The 23852-nt window shown below is 46.7% G+C and overlaps 1 protein-coding gene across 12 annotated transcripts in view; it reads right to left on the bottom strand.

Moving 5' to 3' along the window:
- Positions 1 to 23852, bottom strand: part of FOXN3 (forkhead box N3) — a 398912-nt gene that overhangs the window by 7038 nt on the left and 368022 nt on the right. For 10 of the 12 annotated variants that reach the window (XM_059182534.1, XM_059182536.1, XM_059182537.1 and 7 more), the window contains 2 exons: positions 23584 to 23649; positions 14628 to 14733 (listed from right to left, as the gene is read on the bottom strand). In XM_059182534.1, the coding sequence (XP_059038517.1) occupies positions 14628 to 14733; positions 23584 to 23649 (172 nt within the window). The remainder of the gene's footprint in view (positions 1 to 14627; positions 14734 to 23583; positions 23650 to 23852) is intronic. The other 2 variants (XM_059182543.1, XM_059182545.1) reach the window with 2 other exon arrangements.

Raw genomic sequence — 23852 nt, 5'->3', positions numbered from 1 at the left:
GGAGGCCACCACCTTACGTGAACCCAGAAAGATTAAGCCGTGCTTGGTTTCGCACGCCCGCCAATGCTGTGCGGCAGGTATCGCCAGGCGACGCTGGCTGGGTTCCTCAGGGGAACAAGTCCGTTATCTCCCAGAGCTGCGACATCAGGAGCCTATTGTCAGGACACCAAACCCAGGGCTCAGCTGAAAGGGCTGCCTGCCGTGTGGTGACAACTATTCACTTGCGCCTTCCCTCCCTCTCTTGTTCATCCTGCAAACATTCACAGAAGACCTCATACAACTGCACGGCCTCGTGGGGGGGTGGTCCCGAGGAGCCATCCGCGGTGGGATGAGACAGATGCTGTCACGAAGATGCTTCCAGTGCAACAGAGAAGCAAGTCGCGGTTATCACAGGTGCAAGAGCGCTAAGTTACCACCTGCTACTCTGACCACCTGCCAGATACCATGTGCCGTCCACAAGGACAGCTGCGTCCGGCTCTGCGACATGGGAGTGAGCATCCCCACTCCACTGACTCCTGGAAAGCCACACAGCTAGTATGTAGCAGGGAGGGGACTGAGACCAAGGTCTGAGTCTCAAGATGGGCTCTTGATGCAATCCGACCGACCAAAGCTGTTTTTCTGATTTTGCTATGACCAGGTCCCGTCCAGACACTCCCATCAGGACCCCAGCCCACTTAACCACACCATGGACTACCGTCCCGTGTGTCTATATCTGAGCGATGAACTAAAGCCCCCGTGCTTCCGTCCTGGCAAAGGGACAGGGAACTGCACCCACTTCGTTGTGGGGCTGAGGATGCGAGGGAACACCTGTCCATGGGGACCAGGGCCCGGCCACTGACAGGACACAATAGGTGCTCAGAAGAGGTGGTGAGGAGAGATGAATACGCAAGAGTGAAAAGGGTTACTTCCAGGTGGAGGGGACAGATGTAGGGCAAGGGAAAGGCCCGCGGAAGACATGTCATCTGACCTCGGACACCAGGGCTGGAGGTCTGGGGCAGAAAGGAGAGGGCTTCTACTGCACCGCGCTGGCCCCGTGGCCTGTAAGCCTATTCACCCAATGATGTCCTTCTAGGAGACCTGGGGTACGTGAGCACAATTTTCCTTCCTTCCTTCCTACAAACTCCCAGCCATACGCACTCCTACTATGTTCCCTCCGCAGAGGGCACATCCCACCATCTTTGCGAGCTAGCTGGGTGCTTCCCATTAGAGTGTTAGCTCCAGAAGAGAGGGCCCAGTCATGGTATGTCCCCCAGAGCCAGGCGCAGAGTGGACACAGAAGATATACTGAGCAAGTGTAGGAGCAGATGGGATTGTGTGGCAGAGAGCATGAAGTCTGGGAAGATACTGTGGGTCTCCCCCAACATGCCTTACTGGACAGTCCCTGAACATAAGGCACCTGAGGAAAGCCTACGGGGTTGGGCCCAACAAGAAGATTTGGTCACGAGCTGTTACCCACTCTTTCCTGCCATCCCTGTGGGCCCATCCCTGCTCAATGAGACCCTGGTTACAGCCCAGGGAGAGAGTGAAAGGGGAGGAGAGTCCTTGATGTACATGGTACAGCAGGAAATGAAGGCAACGAGTCGCCCTCCTGGTGTCCCAGGGCCTGCAGTGGGCGGTCAGCAACATGAAAGTGGGTAGTGAGATATCCCACCGTAATATGCACCAGCAAAAAGCAGGAGGGCCATTATCCAAAGTCAACCTGTGCTACATGCCTAGAGCTCAAGCTCAACCCCAGCAATGACAAGGCTGCACAATGACAATTTATTTGCACAGTGGAGTCCTAGCAGTCTCCAGAGAGGTCCCGGACTGTGTCCTGCACTCTGCAATCCCAGGTTCCGCAGCACCCCTGCCCGGCCCTTCTAGAAAGAGCCTGGCTCTCCAGACAGACAGGCTTCTGTTCACAGCACAGCCTTGCTTATTAGTGGGCTCAACTCCCTTACAGGGCAGAGCGATGATGAAATGGAAAGTTCCGAGCGCAAAGGATGGCTCTTCTGTGCTGCTTGAGAATTCTGCCTTGGTTTCCTCTGTTGTCATCGGACGGCTCACCGCGGCTTCCTGTGCTGTGACGGGCTTATCTGAGCATTCTTGTTTTTTTCCTCTACTCTGGGTCGGGCGGCTTATGGGGACATGGCATAAAGGAAGAGGAAAGAGGACCCAAGAGAGGAATTCCTCACAGGCTTGGAGGGTAAACAGCCCCTGAGCTTTGGGGAATGGCCCCTGCAATATCTGTTTTCTGCAGACTTCCTGTTTCTTGGCTCTGTCTCAGGTGCACAGAAGTGGCTAGGAAAAGATGACTTTGAGGTGGTTCCAAATATGAAACTCAATAAATGTAACTAATTGCACTGGTAGCTATTAATAGTTATTAAACAAATGAAATTGCAAGTCTCAGAGAATGGGTCTCTTGATCTTTGTTGTTTCAGGTAACTGCTGTAAAATCCAGAAGAATTGGTCTACTGAACTAGCATAAAAGAGTCTCAGAGTGAAACCCACGACACTTGGATGAGTAAATCGGGCTACGGCTGACTTTTAGAAAATCAATTTAGTTCCGAATCCTCATTTGCTAACAACATGGGGCTTATAATTCACTTCACTACAACAGTTGAGCAGAACAGGATACTTCGGAACACAGAAAGAGAGAGGGAAAGAGAATCATGGAAGCGAGAGTATGGCGTAAGGCAAGCACTGCCAAAAGTTAATTCCTAGGGAATCTAGGTGAAAGGCATATGGTGTTCATTGTGCTTTTCTTTCTTCTTTCCTTTTTTTTTTTTTTTTTTGAGAATTCAGAACGTTTCATTTCAGACCAACCCCTTGCTGAGGCTCGCTGGGATTCTTTCTTCTTTCCCACTGGTTAAGACATTTTTTTTTTTTTGAGTAAAAAGTTTGGAGTAGGGAGTGGGAGATATATGCTAGAATGACAGCAATGAAAGAAACTTCTAGAACTTCTTTCTTAAAGGAGATAAACAAGCCCAAGAGAAGTACTAAGGACACACTATAGTCAAATGGAGAACAGACGAGAAAGTCACTTGGATAGCCCATGAACACGTAGGGCAAGGTCTCTGGTCCCACCTGGAATCACGCCAACAGTGATTCCAAAATCCACACGCTGGGACACTAGCCTAACTCAACCAACCACTTTGCAGATGAAACAAACAGAAACTCAGGAACTCCTGTGACTGGTGCACGGTGCCCCAGCTAGTTCTCAAAGACAGCTCAAGCAGGAATTTGAAGTATCTTTCTGTCTCTCTCCAGTAAGGAGACCAACACACCCACTGACCGTACTTCTGGATAAAACAGGTAGGCAGATGTTAAGTTCAGGGAGCAGGAATTAGAATATAAATGTATCTCTCTCAGTGGATAAAATAAACTTCCCCTGAGATTGCAGCCTGGGTACATAATCCATAAATTACACACACACTCGGCAGGGAGTGACAAGCTCCTTCAATTATGAATAACTTGATGTGATGTTGTTGGTGGCGGCACAAGCCAGCTCCACTGACTTGGTATCAAACACTCCGGCTGCCAGGGGTCGTCACTACAGGACGCCACATACTTAGAAGCAGGAACCGGTCATCCTGAACACATTGGAAGGTAAGTATCTAAGCACCTCTTCAAAAATCCTTCACTGAAATGCACATGCGATACATGAGAAATGCCTGCCATTTTTCATATGTAGCTAAGCTTACATGTACACCACTCAAAGCATTCATGTTAATTTCAAAAACCTGGTATGCATTTTCTCATCAAACTGATGGGCAACAGCAAACATAAAAGGTGAGAAATCACATTAGTTCAGGCTGAAAATGAGCAATGCTTGCAACCAACAAGTCAAAGTACAGTTTCTAATGAGACATGGCCATTCTGCAGTCTTCTCTGTTGGTTCATTATTTGTCTAACCATACGTTATCACCTCTACCTTGCACCTGGGCCCAAGGGTCTTCTCTGGAACCAATAGTTTTAAACCTAGAGAACATCATTTAGGGTGAAGTTGTCCTCTTAAGTAAGGGACTGACCTGAGAGCTCTGGACTTTGGCATACAATTAATGGGATCATGAATCACGGCCAGTGCCAGAGCTAGTTCAGTGCTTCTGTCTAAAACCAAACACAGGTAGAAAGACACAGAAGACAAGAGATGGCTGGGAGCTTTCACTTCTAGCCAGGAGGCAGAAAAACATCTGGAAGGCACTCTTCCGACTATCACACAAAAGATCTTGGGCAAAATACAGCAACACAGTTTTAATTCACTGCTGGTGTCGCTGGAAAATAAGGGGACTCAGGAACCCATGCAAACACATGTGTACCAAGAGAATGTCACATACACACAAAACTTAAAAATAAAGGGACAAAAGCTGAAATGGGAGCAGCAGACAACCAAGAAAGCCAGGGTTTCCCCAGAGCAGATGAACCTACTCTAGAATATGAGTAGAACAAGAGCCGAAACTTATGGTGATGGGAATAGAGTGGCAGAAGACTGATTCTGGCAGCTCCTAGGGCTCCTTGAAGGGGACTGAGGTGGTCCCTGGGCACCCAACATAAGTTTTGAAAGCAAATCCTCTCTTGAAGTGCACAACCTGAATTTCAGCCATCAGGATTCCTCCATACTAAGGTTAATCAAATATTCAAGTAGAAAGCTCATAACCTAAAAATCAACAAACATACAGCAAACTAGGAATGAATAAATTTGAAAATGTCATATAAATGAAAAAGCTAAGGCATCTGAAAGATGATACTCTCAATGAGGTCCCAGGGAAAAGTCACTTGCCCACCACAGGCAGACAATGGGGATAAAAGGCAGTCTTAACAACCACTCCAGATGGGATGCAAAGTAAGAACGGCCTCCCCTGATATTTTTTAACCACAAGCCTCGAGTCTCGTGGGGTCGAGGCCAGAATTCCACTATGGAGACCCAAAGACCTCAAACTGAATTTAATTTAAAGTGCCCAATGGTGCCTACTAGAAGAAATTACAAACACTTTCTGGAAGAACATTCTTTAATCTCAGGCCATAAGGAAGTCCCACAGATAAGACCTTAAGGAACATGGGTTTATAAACAAACAAACAAACAAACAAAACCACAAAAGAAATAGGCCACCGTAAGGCAGAGGCAATAGAAAAACCAACTATTGTATCTGAACTGTCAAGCTGGCGGACAGTGAAGTAGATACATGATGTCAAGCATGTGCACAGAAATAAGAGGGAACTGAAAAGCATCAGAAAGGAAGATTAGATCATGAAACCTAGACAGAGTTTGGAAAGCATCAGAATCCCTGAAATTAACCTCCATGAAACCAAAGGAGAAAGATCAGTAAAATAAGAAAGAAAGAAAGAAAGAAAGAAAGAAAAAAGAAAAAGAAAAATAAAGCGAAGCAAAGCAGTGAATTGGAAGATGAATCTGAAGAGACTATATACCACACAGCAGAGACAAGGAGGAATACAGAAGAACACCGGGCAACATGGAACACAGTAAGAGCCAATGTAAATCCAACTGGAGTTCCAGAATGAGAGAGAACGTGGGTGAGGACCCAGTGCCTGAAGAGAAAATGGGCAGAGAATTTTCTCCTTTTGATGAAAGGTACCAATCTTCAGACTTAACTGACAAATACCACAGAAGATAAATAAGAAGAAATGTGCATATGGACACATAATAGTTGGACTGTAGACATTTTTAAAAAAAGTTTGTTTATTTGACAGAGAGACATAGCAAGAGGAGTGGGAGAGAAAGAAGCAGGCTCTCCGCCGAGCAGCGAGGCAGACGCTCAACGACTGAGCCACCCAGGTGCTCCTCCAACTGAAGACATTTAAAAAGAAAAGAGAGGGACGCCTGGGTGGCTCAGTTGGTTGGACAACTGCCTTCAGCTCAGGTCATGATCCCGGAGTCCCGGGATCGAGTCCCGCATCGGGCTCCCAGGTCCATGGGGAGTCTGCTTCTCCCTCTGACCTTCTCCTCACTCATGCTCTCTCTCACTGTCTCTCTCTCTCAAATAAATAAAAATAAAATCTTAAAAAAAATAAATAAAAGAAAAGAGAGACAAGATATAAAATAGCAGAAAGAAAACATTTCATCTAAAGAGTATCAGCAGGGAGCCTGGCAGACTCAGTTGGTTAAGCATCTGACTTTTGATTTCGGCTCAGGCTGTGACAGCAGGGTCCTGGGATAGAGGACTGGGCCCTGGAGGTGGGCTTTGTGCTCAGCGGGGAGTCTGCTCAGGATTTTCTCTCTCCCTTGGCCCCTCCCCCCACACATGCACTCTCTCTAAAATAATAAAAATAAATAAATATTTTTTAAAAAATAAAGAGGAGTATCAGTTAAGATAAAACAAGCAAAATAGATGAAAGTGGAAAAACACTCTTGAAGTTAGTGAGGGAGGAAAGAACGGTCAAACTAGAACTATATGCACAGTAACATTATCTTCTACGAATGAAGGCAAAATAAATATGTTTTCAGGCAAAAAGGCGTTAGGGCTTTAGCTAAAAGCAGATACGCACTATAAGGAACTTCTTAAGAATATATTTCAGGAAAAAAGGAAAATGATCCAAAAAGAAAGGTCTGAGATGCGAGAAGAAAGGATAAGCAAAGAAAATGTAATCAAGTATTTTTTAAATTTAATTTTTTTCAGTGTTCCAAAATTCATTTTCTATGTACCACACCCAGTGCTCCTGTAATCAAGTATTGACTGAACAGCACAATGATGATAATAACTGAATGACTTTAAGGAAAAAAAAACCTGAAATAGAACCAAAGTACTGGACAAATGTAACACATCATTTGGGAGGCAGAGAGAAGAGCAGTTAAAGCATTCTAAGGGCCTTGTATCGATCAAGAGGTTAAAAGTATTGATTAACTTTAAACATTTTAAAATATTCATGCTACAAGTTCTGGGATCAACACTAAAAGAAGAGAAACAAAATGTATTAACTTCTAAACCATTAGAAGGAAGAAAATGAGGGATGGGAGACTCTTGATCAATTTAAAAATGCAAGAAAGGAAAAAGAATCTGGAAATAGCGGGGCAAACAAATGCAAAATAAAACGGTAGAAATAAATCCAAATATGTTATTTAAAAAGGGGCTAAAAATCTTCACTAAACGGTAAAATCATTAACACAGAAAAAATTTTAAAAGCCATTTTTTTCCAAGGAAAAAACGTAAAACACAAAGACAAAAAAAGGTTAAAAGGATGGAAAATGTTGTCTCATGCCATGCCGGTGTAGCTATATTAAAACCAGAGAAGACAGATTTTTAAGGCAAAAAATCATTACTACAGATAAAGAGGGTCATTAAACATTCATAAAGGCTCAATTCACCAGGAAGGTAAAACAGTTCTAAACATGGATACCTCCACTAAGACAGCTTCAGAATATATACAGACCAAACTGAAAGAGCTACAAGGAGAAACGGTCAAATCCACATTGTAATGGGAGATTTTAATACATCATTCTCAGTATCCAATTAATCAAGTGCGCGCCCCCTCCTCTCTCACACACACACAGGGTTAGTATGCAGACTTGATCTAATGGACATAGACAAAACATGTGTTAGTGACGAAGGTGTATTATTTTCAAGCACACATAGAATATTCATAAAATCCGACACATACTAGACCATATGGCAAGTTTCCCAAATTGCGAAGCAGCAGTATCTTACAGATCAACTCCCTGACCACAAGTGTCTGGTAGTTAAGAAATCAGTGCTGAAGAGGTAACTAAAAACAAAAATAAGAAACAATCACCTTCTCCTCAGTTTGGAAATTTAAAGACACGCTCCTAAAAATACCTCTGGGTCAAAGAAATCAAAATAGAAATTAGAAAATAATTTGCATTGCTAATGATGAAAATAACAGGTATCAAAACTTATGGGACAGCACTAGTCAGTAGTTTCAAGGATATTATAACCTTACATTTTTATAGAAAAAGAAGAAAAGTTTAAAATGAAAGTAACCAATCCAGGCAAAGAGAAAAAGAGTAACCTATAAAGAGAAAGCAAATTATAAATGAAAAAAAAAAAAACAAAACAAAACAAAGTAAAACAAAACAAAAAACAAACCAAACCCAAAAAACCAAAAAAAAAAACCCCAACAACAACCAAAAACCAAAAACCAACCTGAAAATTGACTTTGAGAGGAAAACCAAAAAACTAGGGCAAGATTAAGCAAAAAAGGTGATGTTAAAATGAAATAAGGACTGAAAAAGGAACATAATTACAAAGGTATTTTAAAAGATGATAGTTTTATGCCAATAAATCTGAAAACTTTGGTGAAGTGAACAAATTCCTACAGTTTCATAATGAATTCAGAAGGAAATTAAAAATAAGCCATACTCTTCCTGAAGAATTTCCTCCTCTCCTTCTTACCATAAAGCATAACCTAATACTGAGTTCCTGAGTTTCAGTTCTGAATTTCAGAACTGCCTTCAAAGACCATGATTTCAGAAGACAGAAGCAACAGGTGCTCGGTTTTTAAAATAAACCAAAATACAATACAAAAAGACCAGTAGCAGGTACAGCACCGGGAATAGTCAATGATATTGTGACAGCGTTGAACGGTGACAGATGGTTAACTTTGCCTGCTGTGAGCACAAGACAATGTACAGACTTGTCCAATCACTATGTTGTACACCTGAAACTAATGGAAAATTGTGTGTCAACTATACTTCAATTAATAAAAAAGAAAGCCCAGGGGCACCTAGCTGGCTCAGTCAGCAGAAGATGCTCCTCTTGATCCTGGGGTTGTAAATCTGAGCCCCATGTTGGTGTAGGGGTTACTTAAAAAATAGAGAAGGGCAAAGCTTTGTTTCCTAAAAAAAAAATAAAGGAAAAAAGAAAAAGAAAGACCAGGGGCAAATCTTCCTTCAAGTTCTGTTGTTAGACTATACCCTATCTTAAAACTGAACGTTGTCAGCTTACTGAACTCCTGTGACAAACACCTTCTCAAGGAGAAAGACACAGTTAGGTGACCAGGAGCAGATCTTAGGCTGAGAGGAGTTTTCCTGATGTTCCATTCTGACAGCACCTCAGGCACTGATGCTTAGTATTAGAGTAAGACCATTCATTCCTGACTCGCTTCCTGTTCCATGGGAACTGTAGTTTCCATTTGAGGTCCAAATAATATTGAGAAGCTTTAGAAGGTGACTGGATGGAACTTTCTTGTAATTTTATAAACTGCTGTGGTTCAGATGAAGGCCCCCACTCCTTAAAGACAATGGGTGGGGCACAGATGTACACTGTCCTGAAGGGGGCATAAGACGCTCAATCTAAGCCTTTTCCTGGGGTTTGCGGCTAAGCTTCAGGTGCTCGGAAAGGGGACCTGGGAAGGTGTGTGGAGGGCAGGCTGGATGAATCCAAGGCTCCTGACATTATTAACTTTATTTTTTTCCCCAACTGGTTTTACTGTGGTAAAACACACAAACACGAAAAACTGACCGTCTTAACCATTTTCAATGGTATTGAATGTATTCAGAATACTGTGCAGCCACCACCACCAGCCAACTCTAGAACTCTCCATTTTATAGAACTGCAACCCTGTCCCCAATAAACACTAACTCTCCACTCCTTCCTTCCCTCAGCCATTGGCAACCACCCTTCTACTTCCTGTCCGTAGGATTGTGACTACCCTAAATACCGCAAATAAGAGGAACATAGCGTTTGTCTTTTGTGACTGGATTATTTCACTTAATGTCCTCAAGGCTTACTCATACCAGAATGTCTTTCCTTTTCAAGGCTGAATGAGACTCCATTGTGTGTATACACCACACACTGCTTATTCATTCATCTGTTGATGGGCCCTTGGGTTGCTTAAACATTTTAGGTATTGTGAATAGCGCTATGAACACGGATGAACAAATATCCCTTTAAGACTCTACTTTTGGTTCTTTTGGGTACAAACCCAGAAGCGGACTTGCTGGATCATATGGTAATTTGATTTTTTATTTTTTAAGGAACCGCCATACTGTTTTCTACAACAGCTCCACCATGTTACACCCCTACCAACAGCGTACAAGGGGTTCAAGTCTTCCACATCCTCGTCAACACTTGTTAGTTTCTGCTGTCGCTGCAGGTCACCCTAATAGGTGTGAGGTGGTATGTCATCCTTTTCATTTGCACTTCCCTAATGACTAGCGACGCCGAGCATCTTTTTATGTGCTTTGGCCATTTGTATTTTCTTCTTGGGAGAAATGTCTATTGAAGTCCTTTAACCTAGGTTGTGTGTTTTTCCACGTTGTTTTATCAAACACCTACTTAACGCATACCATGCGCCAGGCATGGAACTCTGCATTACCCTAATATTCCGTAAGACCGCTTTTCTCGTGAGAAGCCCAGGGACACAAACACACACAGCCACAGGGTTAATTAAGGACTGGGGAAACTTGGTTCCTGAGTTCTTGTGTGTAACATCTGGCTCCGCTGCCTGATAAAGGACCTCCACCCCCAGCAATTTCCTCCCAGACCTCTTTGGCAAAACTTTTTAAGGACATTTAATTCCTCTCTACCACCTGAATGATCACTTGGAGTCAAAAAGAGCCCTCAGAGTTGAAAGCAAGGGGGCCCAGATCCCAGAGAGTTTCTATGGCCCCTACCTGGGAGGCAGCCCATAATGCTATAAATATAAGAAATTTGGGTTCCTGTTTCCCAAGAGGGCCCAAACCAGTTCTCCTATGGCTCTAATCGTTTGTTCCATCCAGTGTATTCTCTGCAAGAAATGTCTCTGGGAAAACCGAAGACACAGGCATAAAACTTTAAGATGTGTGAGAGTCATTTTGAGGATAATATGTTTTGAGGACTCCATGCCCAGGCAAATGTAAAAATAAGCAGGTTTCCAATGACTACGGATGGGCCAATCTCTGAGGTTATTGAGTAAAAAGTCAACACTGTAAAGTCAATTACACTATTGACAGATACTCTTACAAGGAGATTTCACATCATAATTATATGCAAAGGAACCCAGCAAATACAAGCTGTGTAATGATCAGCTAATAAAAGTAACACTTCATCTATGTCAATAACAGTTTCAGAGTTAAGACAAACAAACATGGCCTTTGCCACTCAGTGGTGGAAAAAAAAAATCCCTGAAAGACAAATATTTTCACTTAAGGAGAAGCCGCTTAGACTCACACAGAAAACCCGTCACACCCGTCACACGAAGCAGAGTAGGAATTCGGTCTTTAGTGGGTGCTAATGACTCTCCAGCCCTCCCTCCACACTCCCCCCACCCCTGCACCGATGGGGCAGTGGCAGAAATGATGAACATCCCTAGGAACCTTTGGTCACTGCCACGGGGTCTGGCCGCCATCTGCTGTTGTTCTGTTCTCCTGTGGACTGTTTTCCTTTTAACCTCAGACACATGGTGAAATTTAAAAAAAATTTTATATTACAATGAATGTGAAAGAGCAAAACAAATGCCCCTGCCCAAAGACTTATTAATGGGTTTTACAAAGACATTGGTTTTGCAAATAGCCCCGTGGCTATGTTTATATGTACTCTTTCTGAAAGCATCTCAGGGCTCATTATTTGCCAGGCATGTGGGGCACGAAGAAGGCCAAGTATTCTGAGCAAGGGCAATTGACCTTACAGAGCTTGCAATTCCTCTTAAAAACTAATTCCTAATTCCTCTTAAAAACTGAGTCCCTAATTCCTCTTAAAAATGGAGCTAGAAGGTGTGGAACTCGTATTTGGATAATGCACTGCAAAAGCACCATGGTTTTCTTGACTGATTCTCTCTTCTTTATGCAGACAGTAACCTGTCTAGTTTTGCAAACCAGCAGTTGCGCATTTCACTGAAAACTTCTCAGCATGCTCAGGAAGGCCACTCTTGGGCTAGGCATGCTTTCCCAGTGGACAGATGTCAGGCAAATGGTGCCGTTCTGAGGCTACTGTCACTCAGCCCCAAACCCAGCCTTCCACAGTGCTTTGCAGGCTGGGGCCGGGGCTGCCGCACCATCAGCCTCAACGTTAGGCTCAGACCACAGGAGGTGTCCCGGAAAGACTGGGAAGGGGGCGGAGGAAGAAAGGAAACGCCTCTTCTCATGTGTCTCCTCTTCACTGGAGGCAGCAGCTCATTCCTGTAGAAGCTGCTGAATCCAGCTTGCGCTCCCTCTGACGCTTACAGAACACGCTTCTTCACATTCCCTGATAGGGCTTGCACCAGCAGGAGATCCTGGGATCTCCTGAGATCCTTCTGGTCCTCCCACAGGTCCCTCCTCCCAGCTCAGAGACTCTAGCAACCCCAGTAAGGGCCACCGGCCAGAGGTCTACATCCCCGCCACCAGCTCCTCCGCTGAGGTCCAAGCCCCACCTCCACTGGGCAACCATCATAACCTCTTCCCTTTCTTCTCTTAGCCCCAGGGGATACGGCTGCTTCCAGCAACTGCTCTCCCCAGGATACCTAGAGTTCTCTTTTTACCCTTCCAGTTACTTGGTTAATAACTTCCTACCTGGCTAATGGTTCTTTACGTGAAAGTCTCCCCAAAAACCACTCAGTGTGGTTTTTGTCTCCTGAATGCACCGGAAACCTGTTCTATGGTCTCTCACTGTGGCAGAGCCAAAGTGAGGTGCTTCCTGGACTGGAGAAGCGGCGACTCTAATGAGAGACAAGATGTCCCTGTTCTACAGAGGTGCTTTGTTATCGCCCACCCAAAACAGAACCAGGGGGCAGAAAAAAGGAAATCAATATTTTAAATAATCCTCTAGGGAGTGCTAATCAGTGTAGTTTATGCTAATATATATGCTATGAGGGTAATAATTAAAATTAGGGGCTGGCTCCTGCTGAAGGCCAAACTGGTCTTACGCCTGTCTCCCTGTGTGCCTGGCTCTCCCGTGCTCTGCTCTAAGGAATGGCCGAAGCCACCTCCAGCTCCATCCTGGGAAGGGCTGAAAGAATGAATGCTCAGGATGACGAACTGGTATCTATGCCTGGAATCTGCTAACCGGGGCTGCTGTTCCATGAGAAACCAGTCTACAGTCTCAAAGTCCTGTCGGCCAAAAACATAAAGCAGGAGGTGAGGCTGAAAAGATTTTAAGCAAAAACAGAAAATGGAATACGTCTCTCTTAATAATGGGAGGCAAAGGCATTGGTACTTTGGCTTCATGTTAGAGGCTTTTCATTTCTGAACGTAGGAATTACTGATCTACAGATAGCCATGGAAGATACTGGGAAAGTATGAGAGAGAGAGACCCTTCCCATCTATTTTTGGAAAGTATCACCATGTTGGATTAGCAGAAATGGTATGTGGTAAACCAATTCCAGCCAAATTCCCTCTTCATCAGGTCCTAGACACCAGTGTCTGCCCTGAAGATTGGAGGACCTCCATCCTGGCAAGAGCAGGCTGGTTTGCCACAAGAACGGGAAAACTTCACGTGGTTGCTTCACACGAGGGAGCTCGACCTTGCATCTCCCTCAGGCCCCCTAACAGACTTTCTGGGCTGGTTTCCTATGGGACATGAGACACTATGAAAGGGAAATGGCCTTCAGATGCAAATTTGAGCCAAAAGTGCAGAGAGTGAGCAAGGAGAGGAGACTGTGGGGGGGCACAGCTCAGGGCAACGGGCGTTCCGAACGAGAGCCTGGGCCTGACACTGTGCAAATATGGAGTCATCAGCCATCAGCCAAGTGAGTGAAAGCTAGCCTCTGTCTATGGCAAGCGAACCACTGAGAGAAGAGGAGGACACACAGAGAAATTTTACCACACAGGGTCACCCATCAAAGGACCACAAGCAAAGCATGGGGCTTTCAAAGTAAAGAGAAATCCAACGAGGGTGGCTCAGAGGCCACGTTCAGAAAAGCTTTGTGAAGCAATTGTTTTTGTGATGGACCTTGGAGGAGGTGCTGCTTTGCACGAGGTGTCTGAGGCAGACCAGTTGCCTTATCCAGTTGCCTCTGTGTGGGTCAGATGGGCCAACACTGGACACCTTTGGGGAACAAATCTGACTCAAGGAGATGGAAGGACCAGGGTGATGTCAGACTGATGTGTGGGAGTCATGGAAGGTGCTTCTGCAGACAGCCAGAGGCACATTTTAGAAAATCAGTCTGGCAGTGGCTGATGGGTGGGCGGCAGTAGGCAGAGAAGCAGCAGGAAAATAGAAGGTGGCATCCACAGTGGCACCTGTGAGGGGTCAAAGCTAGCGAGACCCTAACCCAGGGCTGGCAATGGAGTAAGAAGGACGGAGCAAAGCAACTTCCCAAGGAAGAGTCCATGTGGCTTGGCAGCTGACCTGATTCTTGGAAGAAGGGGAGTGATGCCTCCTGTTATTTATATGCCACTTACCAAAGCACTTTTCACACAGGATTTTGCGCTGCATTCTAGAGGTAGACCAGTTGGCCTAGAGTCTAATGAACAACTTGCTCACCACTTCCTTTTCCCCACCTTGCCCCACCTTCTTAGAACAAACATGCTTAATTTGTCTTCATCTCCTTATCTGCCAAGAGACCAAGATAATTTGAGCCCAGGAAGAGGAGCTGGCGCCTAGACTGGGGTCCCTGGGAGTTACTCTGACTTTTCTGAACACCCAAACCAGGTTACCCGTCTTCACTATTTAGAGGCCCAGCCTCTTCATCCCAAGTGACCCCCGGGGCGGGGGGGACACAAGATGATGCCCTACCCACCCCTTAGGCAGGCTTTGCCTAGCGAGTGTCTCCCTTACCTCACAGCTGCTGTCATTCCAATGGGAGTGATTGGCAAAGGCCGAACTCCAGGAAACAGCCCACGGCTCAGAACCCGAGCTCCATTTTGTATCACTCCTGGAGGAACTGGAAAAACAAAAAGGAGAAAGGCACCACACGTGAGTTCAACTGTGATTTGTGTTTTGAGTCAGAAACGTTAGACACACCAGAGAGAAAGAGAGGGAAAGGGAAACTGAAAGAGAGAGAAAGTGATTATTATTGGCAGAGAGTGAGCAGAGACAGAGAGAAATACATGTGCGTGTGTCCACGTGCACGCACACACATACACACACATGCACACAGGGAAAGAAAGATACCATGCCTCAAGAAAGAAATTCAGTCAGCCGTGTCAGACCAATACCTTACAATCAAATTACTGATGCACTGGTTTAGAAAAGGGTTGAGTATTAAAAAACGCGCTTCAAACATTATTTTCTTGCATTTAAATACAAGCTCTCATCTCCAGTCAGACCCTAACAGGATCTCAAGAACACTGACAGAAGTCTGATAGCAATGACCGAACAAAAGCCATTTCCTCATGCTTCCCCGATCATGGTCAGAAGCTGAGAACACCTTTCTATTTGTCCTTAATCCAGCAAGGGAAAAAAGAGCCAAAGTAACGGCAAAGCTGATTTTACAAAAGCTACTTGGCATGCTCACCACACAGTTCATGCTCAATGATTTCTGCTGCTGAGGAAAGACCCCTCTTCAGAGAGTTGTTAAGGGAAGCTCTGGCTCCTGCCTCAGAATCACGCAGAGCCCACTTGGGAGGGCCCACTTCTTCCTTTCTCGAAGCTTCTTCCGATCAAATCTCGCGAGAGTTCTCTCATCATCCTGTCTTCTCCTAAATACCCTCGTCCCTGGTAACCCTAAGTGAACCTTTTTGCCAGTGACCATCGGATCCCGTCTGTTTCCATACAATCCTACAGCGGCCTCACACCTGAGAAGTCATGCAACAGGGGAACCACAGGAAGTCCCTGACAGTCCATCTTTTTCAAGCTCCCAAACAGCAGTTTCATTTGGTTCAAGCTAATACTCTCACTGTACTACCAATCGTCCTCCCTGTGTCCACGGGGCCAGGCGTGCCTCAGGAAGGGAGAGCCCTGGTGTGAGGCTTGGAGTCCTAGCTTTCATCTTAGTTCCTCTCGTGTGACTTTGTGCAAGTGACCGAAATCTCTTCTTCCTTCTCTGAACAGCGTCCTGAGTCCCCTGAGCTCTGGCTGTGCTCATACAGCCGCTGGCACAGTCACCCACAGGCAAGGTCGATAAACCAGGCTTTCCCAAACAGAGGCCACACCAAAAAGGATCTAGAAAATTATACATTCAAAAATGAAAACCCTTCTGGATATTAAGTTCCTAATGCCCATATTGAGTAGAATACGCCTTAGAAAACGCAAACACTACTTTCTACTCCTATAAATTTTTAGGCTTCTAAGGGAATGTTTACATTAATATGCCACACCTTCAACAAGAGGTCCCTCATATAGGATGAATGTCTACTCCTAAATATGGGGTATATAGACTGATTCCTTGAGAATTCTGTGGCTCTTGCTAATATTTTTGCTACTTTAAAAAAAAAAATAGGTCTGTGCAAAGCCCTTGTCATTGGGTTTTCTAAAAGGTAGATGGGAGACAGAATTAAAACTAGTGCCCAAAGTCAATAGTCCCAGTCCAGTCCAGTGGTCCAGAATCTTCCCATTCTCCTACCACATTTAACTGTGACAGTAGGCTGAACTAGATCAGGAACACTTACACGTGTCCCTTACCCTGATTTCAGACAGGAGATCATCTGAGACAGGAGACTTACCAATTATCTTAGAAGCATGAAACCTGTATAATGGGATATTCTTAGTAAGTATCCTATTTTGCTTAGCTGATAAGTTCTATGGAAGAGGGTCTAAAATTTATATTAACTGACTTATATTACTGATTTCAAGACGTCCTATAAAGCTATGAGACAGAGTGAGATTAGTGTCCGTAGAGGTCTATCGATCAAGGAAGAACACAGAATTCAGAAATATACACATACATGGGCAACTTGATTTTTGGCAGCGTTATCAAGACAACACAATGGGGGAAGACAGAACAACTGGAGATCCATTTGGGAAAAAATGAACCTTAGTCCTTACTTCAGGCTATACATGAAAGTTACTTAGAAATGGATCATAGACATAAAAACAGGAACTAAGATTATTAAGGCTTTTAAAAGAAAACCCAGGAGGAAAAATACCCATAATTCCCAAGGACAGACACACAAAAATCAGGAGAGCTCTGGGCTTTACAGACATGTGCAACGGGTAGGTTGAAAGGAGAGGCTTTTGGTTTGTCTGTTTTAGAGACATCGGCAAAGGGTTTTTTTGGTTATTTTTCCGTATAACAGTCTCTTCAAAATGGCCCAACAGCCACAGGCTGAGTTCAATTTTGATAATACTATTGAAGACAACAGTTACTAATGATCTGATTCAGAACAGCAAGACAATCTGACAGAAAGGACTACTTGTTAAAATAACTTAAAAATTGATAACCACAGTTATAATTCTCACCAGCAAACCATGACAGTCCCATATATGGACTGTATCGATTAGTGGACTGGCATACCAAGTGCCTGCTTAGGTATTTGGTGAAGGGGGACACAGGGTTGCCACAGTTAAGCGGGACAGACAGAGAATTAAAGAGGCAAGGGAAACACACCACGGTAGGTGCTGGGGCTGGGGGTCTGTAGGCACAGAAGGATGGAGACACTTGACCCATAGTAAAGGGTCCCTGGGAAGACTTCCTGTAGAAAGGGCCACCAAAGGTGGCATTCCAAGGCAGAAGAATGGCACACACAAGGCCTGGAATTAACAATGGCAGCGTGCACAAGAACAAAAAGTAATTTTGTGAAAGTGTGTGATCCTCTGCAGGAATGAGGTCCTTTGGGCTTTGCCCCATGGGGACTGGAGAAACCATTAAAGGGTTCTGAGCAGAGACATGGTCCAGAGTGTAGTGGCTGAGAGCCAGACTCTGGTGTTGGAAGGCCCTAGGTCTGTGTCCCATCTCTGTCATTCACTGCCTGTGTCTGCTGAGCGAGCTGCTTCAGTAAGAGGACGGGGACAGAAATGGGATTTATCCCACAGAGCGGAGATTTCACAGAGTTAAAAAAGGCACTAATGTTAAGAAAATACATCTCGACTGTCAATATCAGCACCGTCATCACCACCACCATGGTCCTCAGAGCATCCCGAGGCAGCCTGTGCGGTCTCCACTCCCCGTGAGCCAAAGTCCGTAAGAACAGAGGGAGACAAACCAGAAGGTGCCAGAATTTAGCCATCTTCCCGGTCACAGAGCACAGCTGGAGCGGCAATGACTACTCTCACCAGTGCTTCTGCTCCCATTGTGGAAATCATGTCAGGGTCACCCCTGGGAGAAAAATGCCCCTGAGACACCCAAAATCCTGGGACAATGACTGGGGTGCCCTGGGAAGTGAAGACAGCAGATGGGAGTCACAGAGCACAGGCTCTCCGGACTTCGATATGGCCAGTGAGTCATTTGCCAGTCAAAGAAGAAAAGCAACCCCAAGGAACACTGCCCCAAGCCCAGAGTCCTCTGCCCAAGTGCCCAGAACCTTTAAGCCCCAAGGTCATGCCCAACAGGGAGGGGAACAAAGAAAGGAAGCCAGTCCTCAGCGCACACAGACTGAAGCCCAGGGTCCACTGATGTGTCTCACCTCATTTAAGCCTCCACGGAGGAAGTGTTGTGTAGTGGATAAGAGTACAAGCTCGGGGCAACATGGCTTCTGTCTCCACTGAAGTCTTGTCCTACCACTAGCTCCGCAGTTTTGGACAAGTGCCCTATCCTTCCTGAGCCGCTGTTTCCTCACCTCTAAACTTGGCAAAAACACAGCTCCTAGGGTGGTTCTGAGTATTAAATAGGAAGACTGATGTAGGGTCTGTGGTGCAAGCTCATTATTGCCATCTTGTCCATCCCTCCACCATCCCATCCCCTCCCTCTAGTATCTTCTTACCGACAATCTAGAAGGAACAGAAGCTAAGGGAGGGTGTGTCAAGACGGGGACATTCTTCTAGCCTTTTACGCTTTTTGTAGTTATTCCCAAATCTGCACTCACCCACTAAAACATCTTCCTGATTAATGAAGTGTGTTCACTTCACAGAGAATCTCATGGACAAAGCTATCCCGCTGCGTTAAAAGGCTTTCCCCGAGCTATTTCCTGAGCCTCGCAAGACTTCTGGCACATAAACTAGGCTCTTCTCCTGACTCCTGGAGTTTGGTCTCAAATGAGCTGCAACCGAATGCGGCTTCTGCCAGCCCTGGCACTTCTCAGTCCTTATCACTGGCAACGCTCTCCCTGTTGGGATGACGATGTGTTCGTATTTGCTCACGGGCTGCCAGAAGCCAGCTGTGGCACTTAACTATTCTGCCATCTTCCCTCCTTCCAGGCTCCATCCCCGAGCGTCAGGAAGGAGGCTCCTGAAAAACGAATCACAGCCAGTCTAAAACGTCTGAGAAAGGCATTCTGAGGTCCGTATTTAACTAGTCTTGGAGCTGGGGGACTCGGAAGGAGCGCGAATGCATTCCTCAGCCCTTTTCCTGTCGGCAAGCCTCCCTTCCTGCTCCTCTGTATTGCACTCAGGGTAAACCAGGACACCTCAAGACCAAGCCCTTTACAAACAGCCCAGCCCACCCAATGCCCTGAAATGGGTCCTTCAGCTCCGGCTGAGAAGGGACGTGGTGAGAAACTGGACATGTCCGGCGCAGGCCTCCAGCACCATCCTGTGCTGTCAGAGCAACTCAGTATTCAGCTTTTACTCGCAAGAAGACGTGAGCCCGAGATCCTCGAGCTGCTGAGAGGAGGCGCCGAGGACAGGACCCCCAGAGCTCCCAGTTCTTGCCGACTGACCGCGTTCTCCCATGCTACAGAGTGACTTGAAACTTCTTTATTTTTAACCAGAAGACGGGAACCCACACACAGAGAGCTGAGCCCAGCAGCACTGCTCACCGTGATCTAACTGTGATCACCTTGGAACCTAAAAAAACGTCGATGGCACAAGACAGACTTCCCTCCAGGCTCCGCCAGCCCCGCATTTCTCCATCCCGGCTTCCTCAGCTTCCCTCCTGAGGCTCCGCTTCCTTGATTTTCACAGCTTCTAAAATTAACCTCGGAGCTCCTACTGCTGCCTTTGGAGGGCAGCCCTGGCTAACGCTACCAGAGGCCATAAGTTGAGCAGCAAGTGATACCGATAATCCTTCCCCTTCCCGAAGTCGGTCTTTCCACCTGCTTACTTGGAAGGATGCTGGGAAGGGGGCTGAAATGGGGGAGCCTACGTGCTGGTCGCCTTTCTTCTCCAGGGCCTGGCGTGTTGGATACATACCCTACTTCGAGGCAGGGAGCGGAACGCCGCCTCCATCCCTCCCCTCTGCTGCCCGTTTGTTGTTCTGTTTATGATCCAGAGTTCCTCTCTGGGAACATTCCAACTAGGGCTTATATAAGCCTTTGAAGATGAGTAATGGTGATCTGACTTCGTAACAATCCCTCCATGGGGGTTAAAGATGACTCCCAGGGCTTGTCAAAAGGGAACTGCAAAGCAGGTACTGCTGTGGACTCTAAAAGCTGGAATTCGTCTCTTTCAGCCACTTTTATCAGTGGTTTCAGGGGCGGGGGTAAGTGGACAGATCTGATGAGAAGCATAATCTTAAAATTCAGAACTAACGGGGCAGCAATGCCCTGTGCTGAATTTTCTGGAAGTAGTGTTCTAGAGTGCATGCAAGACAGACTGGCACACCTCAAAGATAAAGGGGCTTGGCTGATTGAATTCTCCCCAGCTTCTTGAGAAGCCTCCTTTGTATGACCTACTCAGCTCAGACTGGATGGTAGCTGGTCTGCCAGCCCCGAGCTAGCTTTGCAGAGCCTGGGCCCTGGGACGATGAGAGGGACCCATCCAAGCGGTTGCCATCTGGTGACCTTAAGTGGAGTGGCTACGGAGGTCGATGGCAAAGGAAGAGCCTTTCAAGCCACCCGGGGCACCCTCTTCTGGCTGGAAGTGACGGTGGCAGACAGACCAGGCTAGAGGCCTCTGTTCAACCAGGGCATCGCACAGCCCAGGAGGGGAAAACAAGGGGCTATAAATAGCAGCACACGAGGAGGCTCTGTAAGCAGGGCTCGGCCACAGCCCAGGCCGGGAGCTGAACACAGCGTGCTCCGTGCAGATGCCAGTCCGTGCTCACCACGTGTGGGCAGAGGGGCTGCAGGAGCCCGGCTGCCATGCACATGTCCCCACCGGGTCTCGCGCACACAAACACCACCAGGCGGGCTGCCCATCCTCCAGCACGGTGGCTGGGGGCGGGAGGGTGCTGCCTTGGAAACTTTTTGGTGAGGAATCACCTCCCACTTATTCCAGGCCTCGGGCATGCTGGCAAGGCAGGGGGGACGGTGCAGCACAAGGCATTCACCGAATCTCAGGAAAAGCAACGTGACACAAGTAAAATGAAAACAAGGGGAGGGAGGGGAAGAGCAAAGCCACGACATGCTAAGAGAAGACCGAGGTCCCAGGACAGAAATACACACCTTGGGCCGGTTTATCAGGAGGCTGACCAGCAGCTGTCTGGCTTCCCAAGTGCACCCAAGTGCACACAGCGGACACTCACTGCCAGCTCACTTCCCTCCCTCCAGTCCTACTCGCATCTTCAGGGGCCGGATTCTGGCCTGTTGACCAGCGTCTAGCTGGACCACTAGGGGATTTTACTAGAGACTGCGGCCAGATGGAAAGGTGAATACACAGACAGTCTTCTACCCTCTCCCCTACCTTCCCATCGATTTCCTGGCAGCTCCTGCCAGTGGGCTCTCCTTCCACGACTCCTGGGGGCCTCCTGGGTCCTTCCTTTCTGGAAGGACCCTGGAGCCCCCTTCTTGGCGTGGGGCTTTCATGATGGCGGAGGCTGGACTTCTCACAGTGGTGAAGACCAACATGGGAAAAGAGCCTTCCTTAAAAGGGACCCTACAGCTTCGACACATAAACACTGAGCATTCAAAGCTCAACTTCAGTATTTTCACGTAAGACAGACTATGGATACCTTGAAAAAATAATTATTTAGAGTTTGAGTGTTCTAGTAAGGGAGTGGGGAGGAGTTCATTCAGCCATGAGAGCATTATACAAACCATTAATTTGTCAACTAATCAAAATCAGTCCTGTTCTTCTTCTACCTAGGCTCAAGAATTCAGTAACAATGGGCTTTCATGGACGCTCTGTCCAATCCCCCTCCCTCTTTCCCTCTTAACTCCATTATTCTGGCTCATCAAAAGCATCTCTCGAAGCCCGTGATCACTGTGCACTGTGGCCGGGACCTAAGGAAGATGCTGCAGAACTTGCACAGCTCGGACAAGAAAAGTGTATTTTCCTCATGACAAGTTATGCAACCTGGTTTTGGAAACCCTTTCAGACAGTAACTTGGTTACAATCTGGTCTGTACACTTCCTGCCATGTCCTCTGAGAATGGAGTTTTCTGTTTTGTTTTGTTTTTCAATTTCTCTGTCACGTCAAACATCACTGAAAAACCACATCACAGGGGAACCGCTAGTTACTGGACTGTACTAGTTCTACCAGGGCTTGGCAGTGGTGCCTGCTTTTTGGCGGGGTGGGCCGCCTGACCCTTCCGTTGCCGGCGATCCGAGTTTAGCAAAGAAACAATGGGAACTGTGCACCTTTCAGAGCACGTAACAGTAGCCCCTGCCAGAGGGACAAGTCTCTCCCGAGAATGCGTGGCCGCATCCCTCGGGTTTTTTAAAAGAAGGAAAGAGAAAGGATAGAGCCAAATTCCCTCAAGCTCTGGGGAAGGCTGTGGCCCAGGGAGGGCTCTGAAGGATGTTCTGGAATTCCACATCAGTCCCCTACTCAAAGAAGCCCCCAAGAATGGATGTTCTCTGATGTAGGGGGGATTCCCTGACTTAGGAGGCCAGGCACCCTTCAGGGAGTCAGAGGGTCCAACCAGCTTGAGGCCCAGGCCCCTGGAGGGTGCTGTGGTGGGGGTCTGCTATGTCCTGTTACCAACTCCGACCTGTGTGTTCTGTCAGCGGGAAGTCTGCAATGCAGCAAAGTCCTGAGCAGACCCTGGCAAGTGAGCTGGCCATCTGCTCAGCGGGCTTCCAGCTGGGGGGAAAGTGCGGGCAGAGGGACCAGATTCCCGTCAGCAGGAGGAGGAGACAATCCTCTCCATTGAAAGTCATCACTTGGGAAGAAGACCTTTCTAAAACCGCACTACTCTAGGCTCTAGAGGTGGGAAAAAACAGGAGGCGGTGGACAGGAGAGAAGTTCAAGGGAGGAAAAGAACGGTCTGAAGCTGGACATTGCTCCACGGCCGACAGAAGGTGAAGACAGGAGGCCTACCCCTCTCCACGACAGCCTGGAGGGCTGGTGGGCTTGACACAGGGGGGCACCCACGGTCCATTTCAAGGCCACCCCGAGTTCCTGCAAACCCACCTTGCCACCTCTCTTCTCTAGCTGTAAAAATGGTAGCCTGCTATCAATGAGGTCCCCGAAGGGAAAGACATTTCTAGAAATACGCACTGCTCGGTTCCCTGTTATGCTGGCCCCACACAGCCTTGTCTAGCAGAACCTACCAAATCACGGGAACTACTCCCGCAGGAGAACGGAAGTTCTCTCCACTGGGACTCATTACTGGGTCCACTTCCCTTCCCCCAAGCCTCAATCCCTGAGATTATATAAAAACTCTGTCATCTCAGAAACACACCGATGCACTCGTTCACATGTATGCATGGCAGCAGGCTCGCACGCACATGCGTGTGTGATCGTGCACTGCGGTAGTTTTGGAGTGATTCTACAAGGAGTTCTGCTTGAGTATTAGTTCTCCCTATGGCCTGGGATATAGAGGAGAAGGTTAAGTTCACAAACTATGGCGCTGTAGGCTATAGAAATATCTACTCACAACCTGCTTGTATCTCAGGGGGAGTATTCAAAAGCATCATGGCACTGGCAGCATCAATGTCAGGATCTGGAAAAATCAACCAATAAATAACATTATTTACAACGGGGCCGGTGTGTGCACGTGTTCTTCCCCCTGCAAGCTACCGTTCATGAAGCAACAGAGGAAAAAAAAAATCCAGGAACTAGATGAGCTATCCCCAAGGTGACTTTCTTCCCATGTGGATTTGAGAGGAAGAAAGGGATTCTAGAATGAGATTTAAAGGGAAGGTT

The sequence above is a fragment of the Mustela lutreola genome, chromosome 7 (assembly GCF_030435805.1).
Source record: "Mustela lutreola isolate mMusLut2 chromosome 7, mMusLut2.pri, whole genome shotgun sequence".
Classification (NCBI taxonomy): Eukaryota; Metazoa; Chordata; class Mammalia; order Carnivora; family Mustelidae; genus Mustela; species Mustela lutreola.
This window is presented reverse-complemented; position numbering and strand designations above follow the sequence as displayed.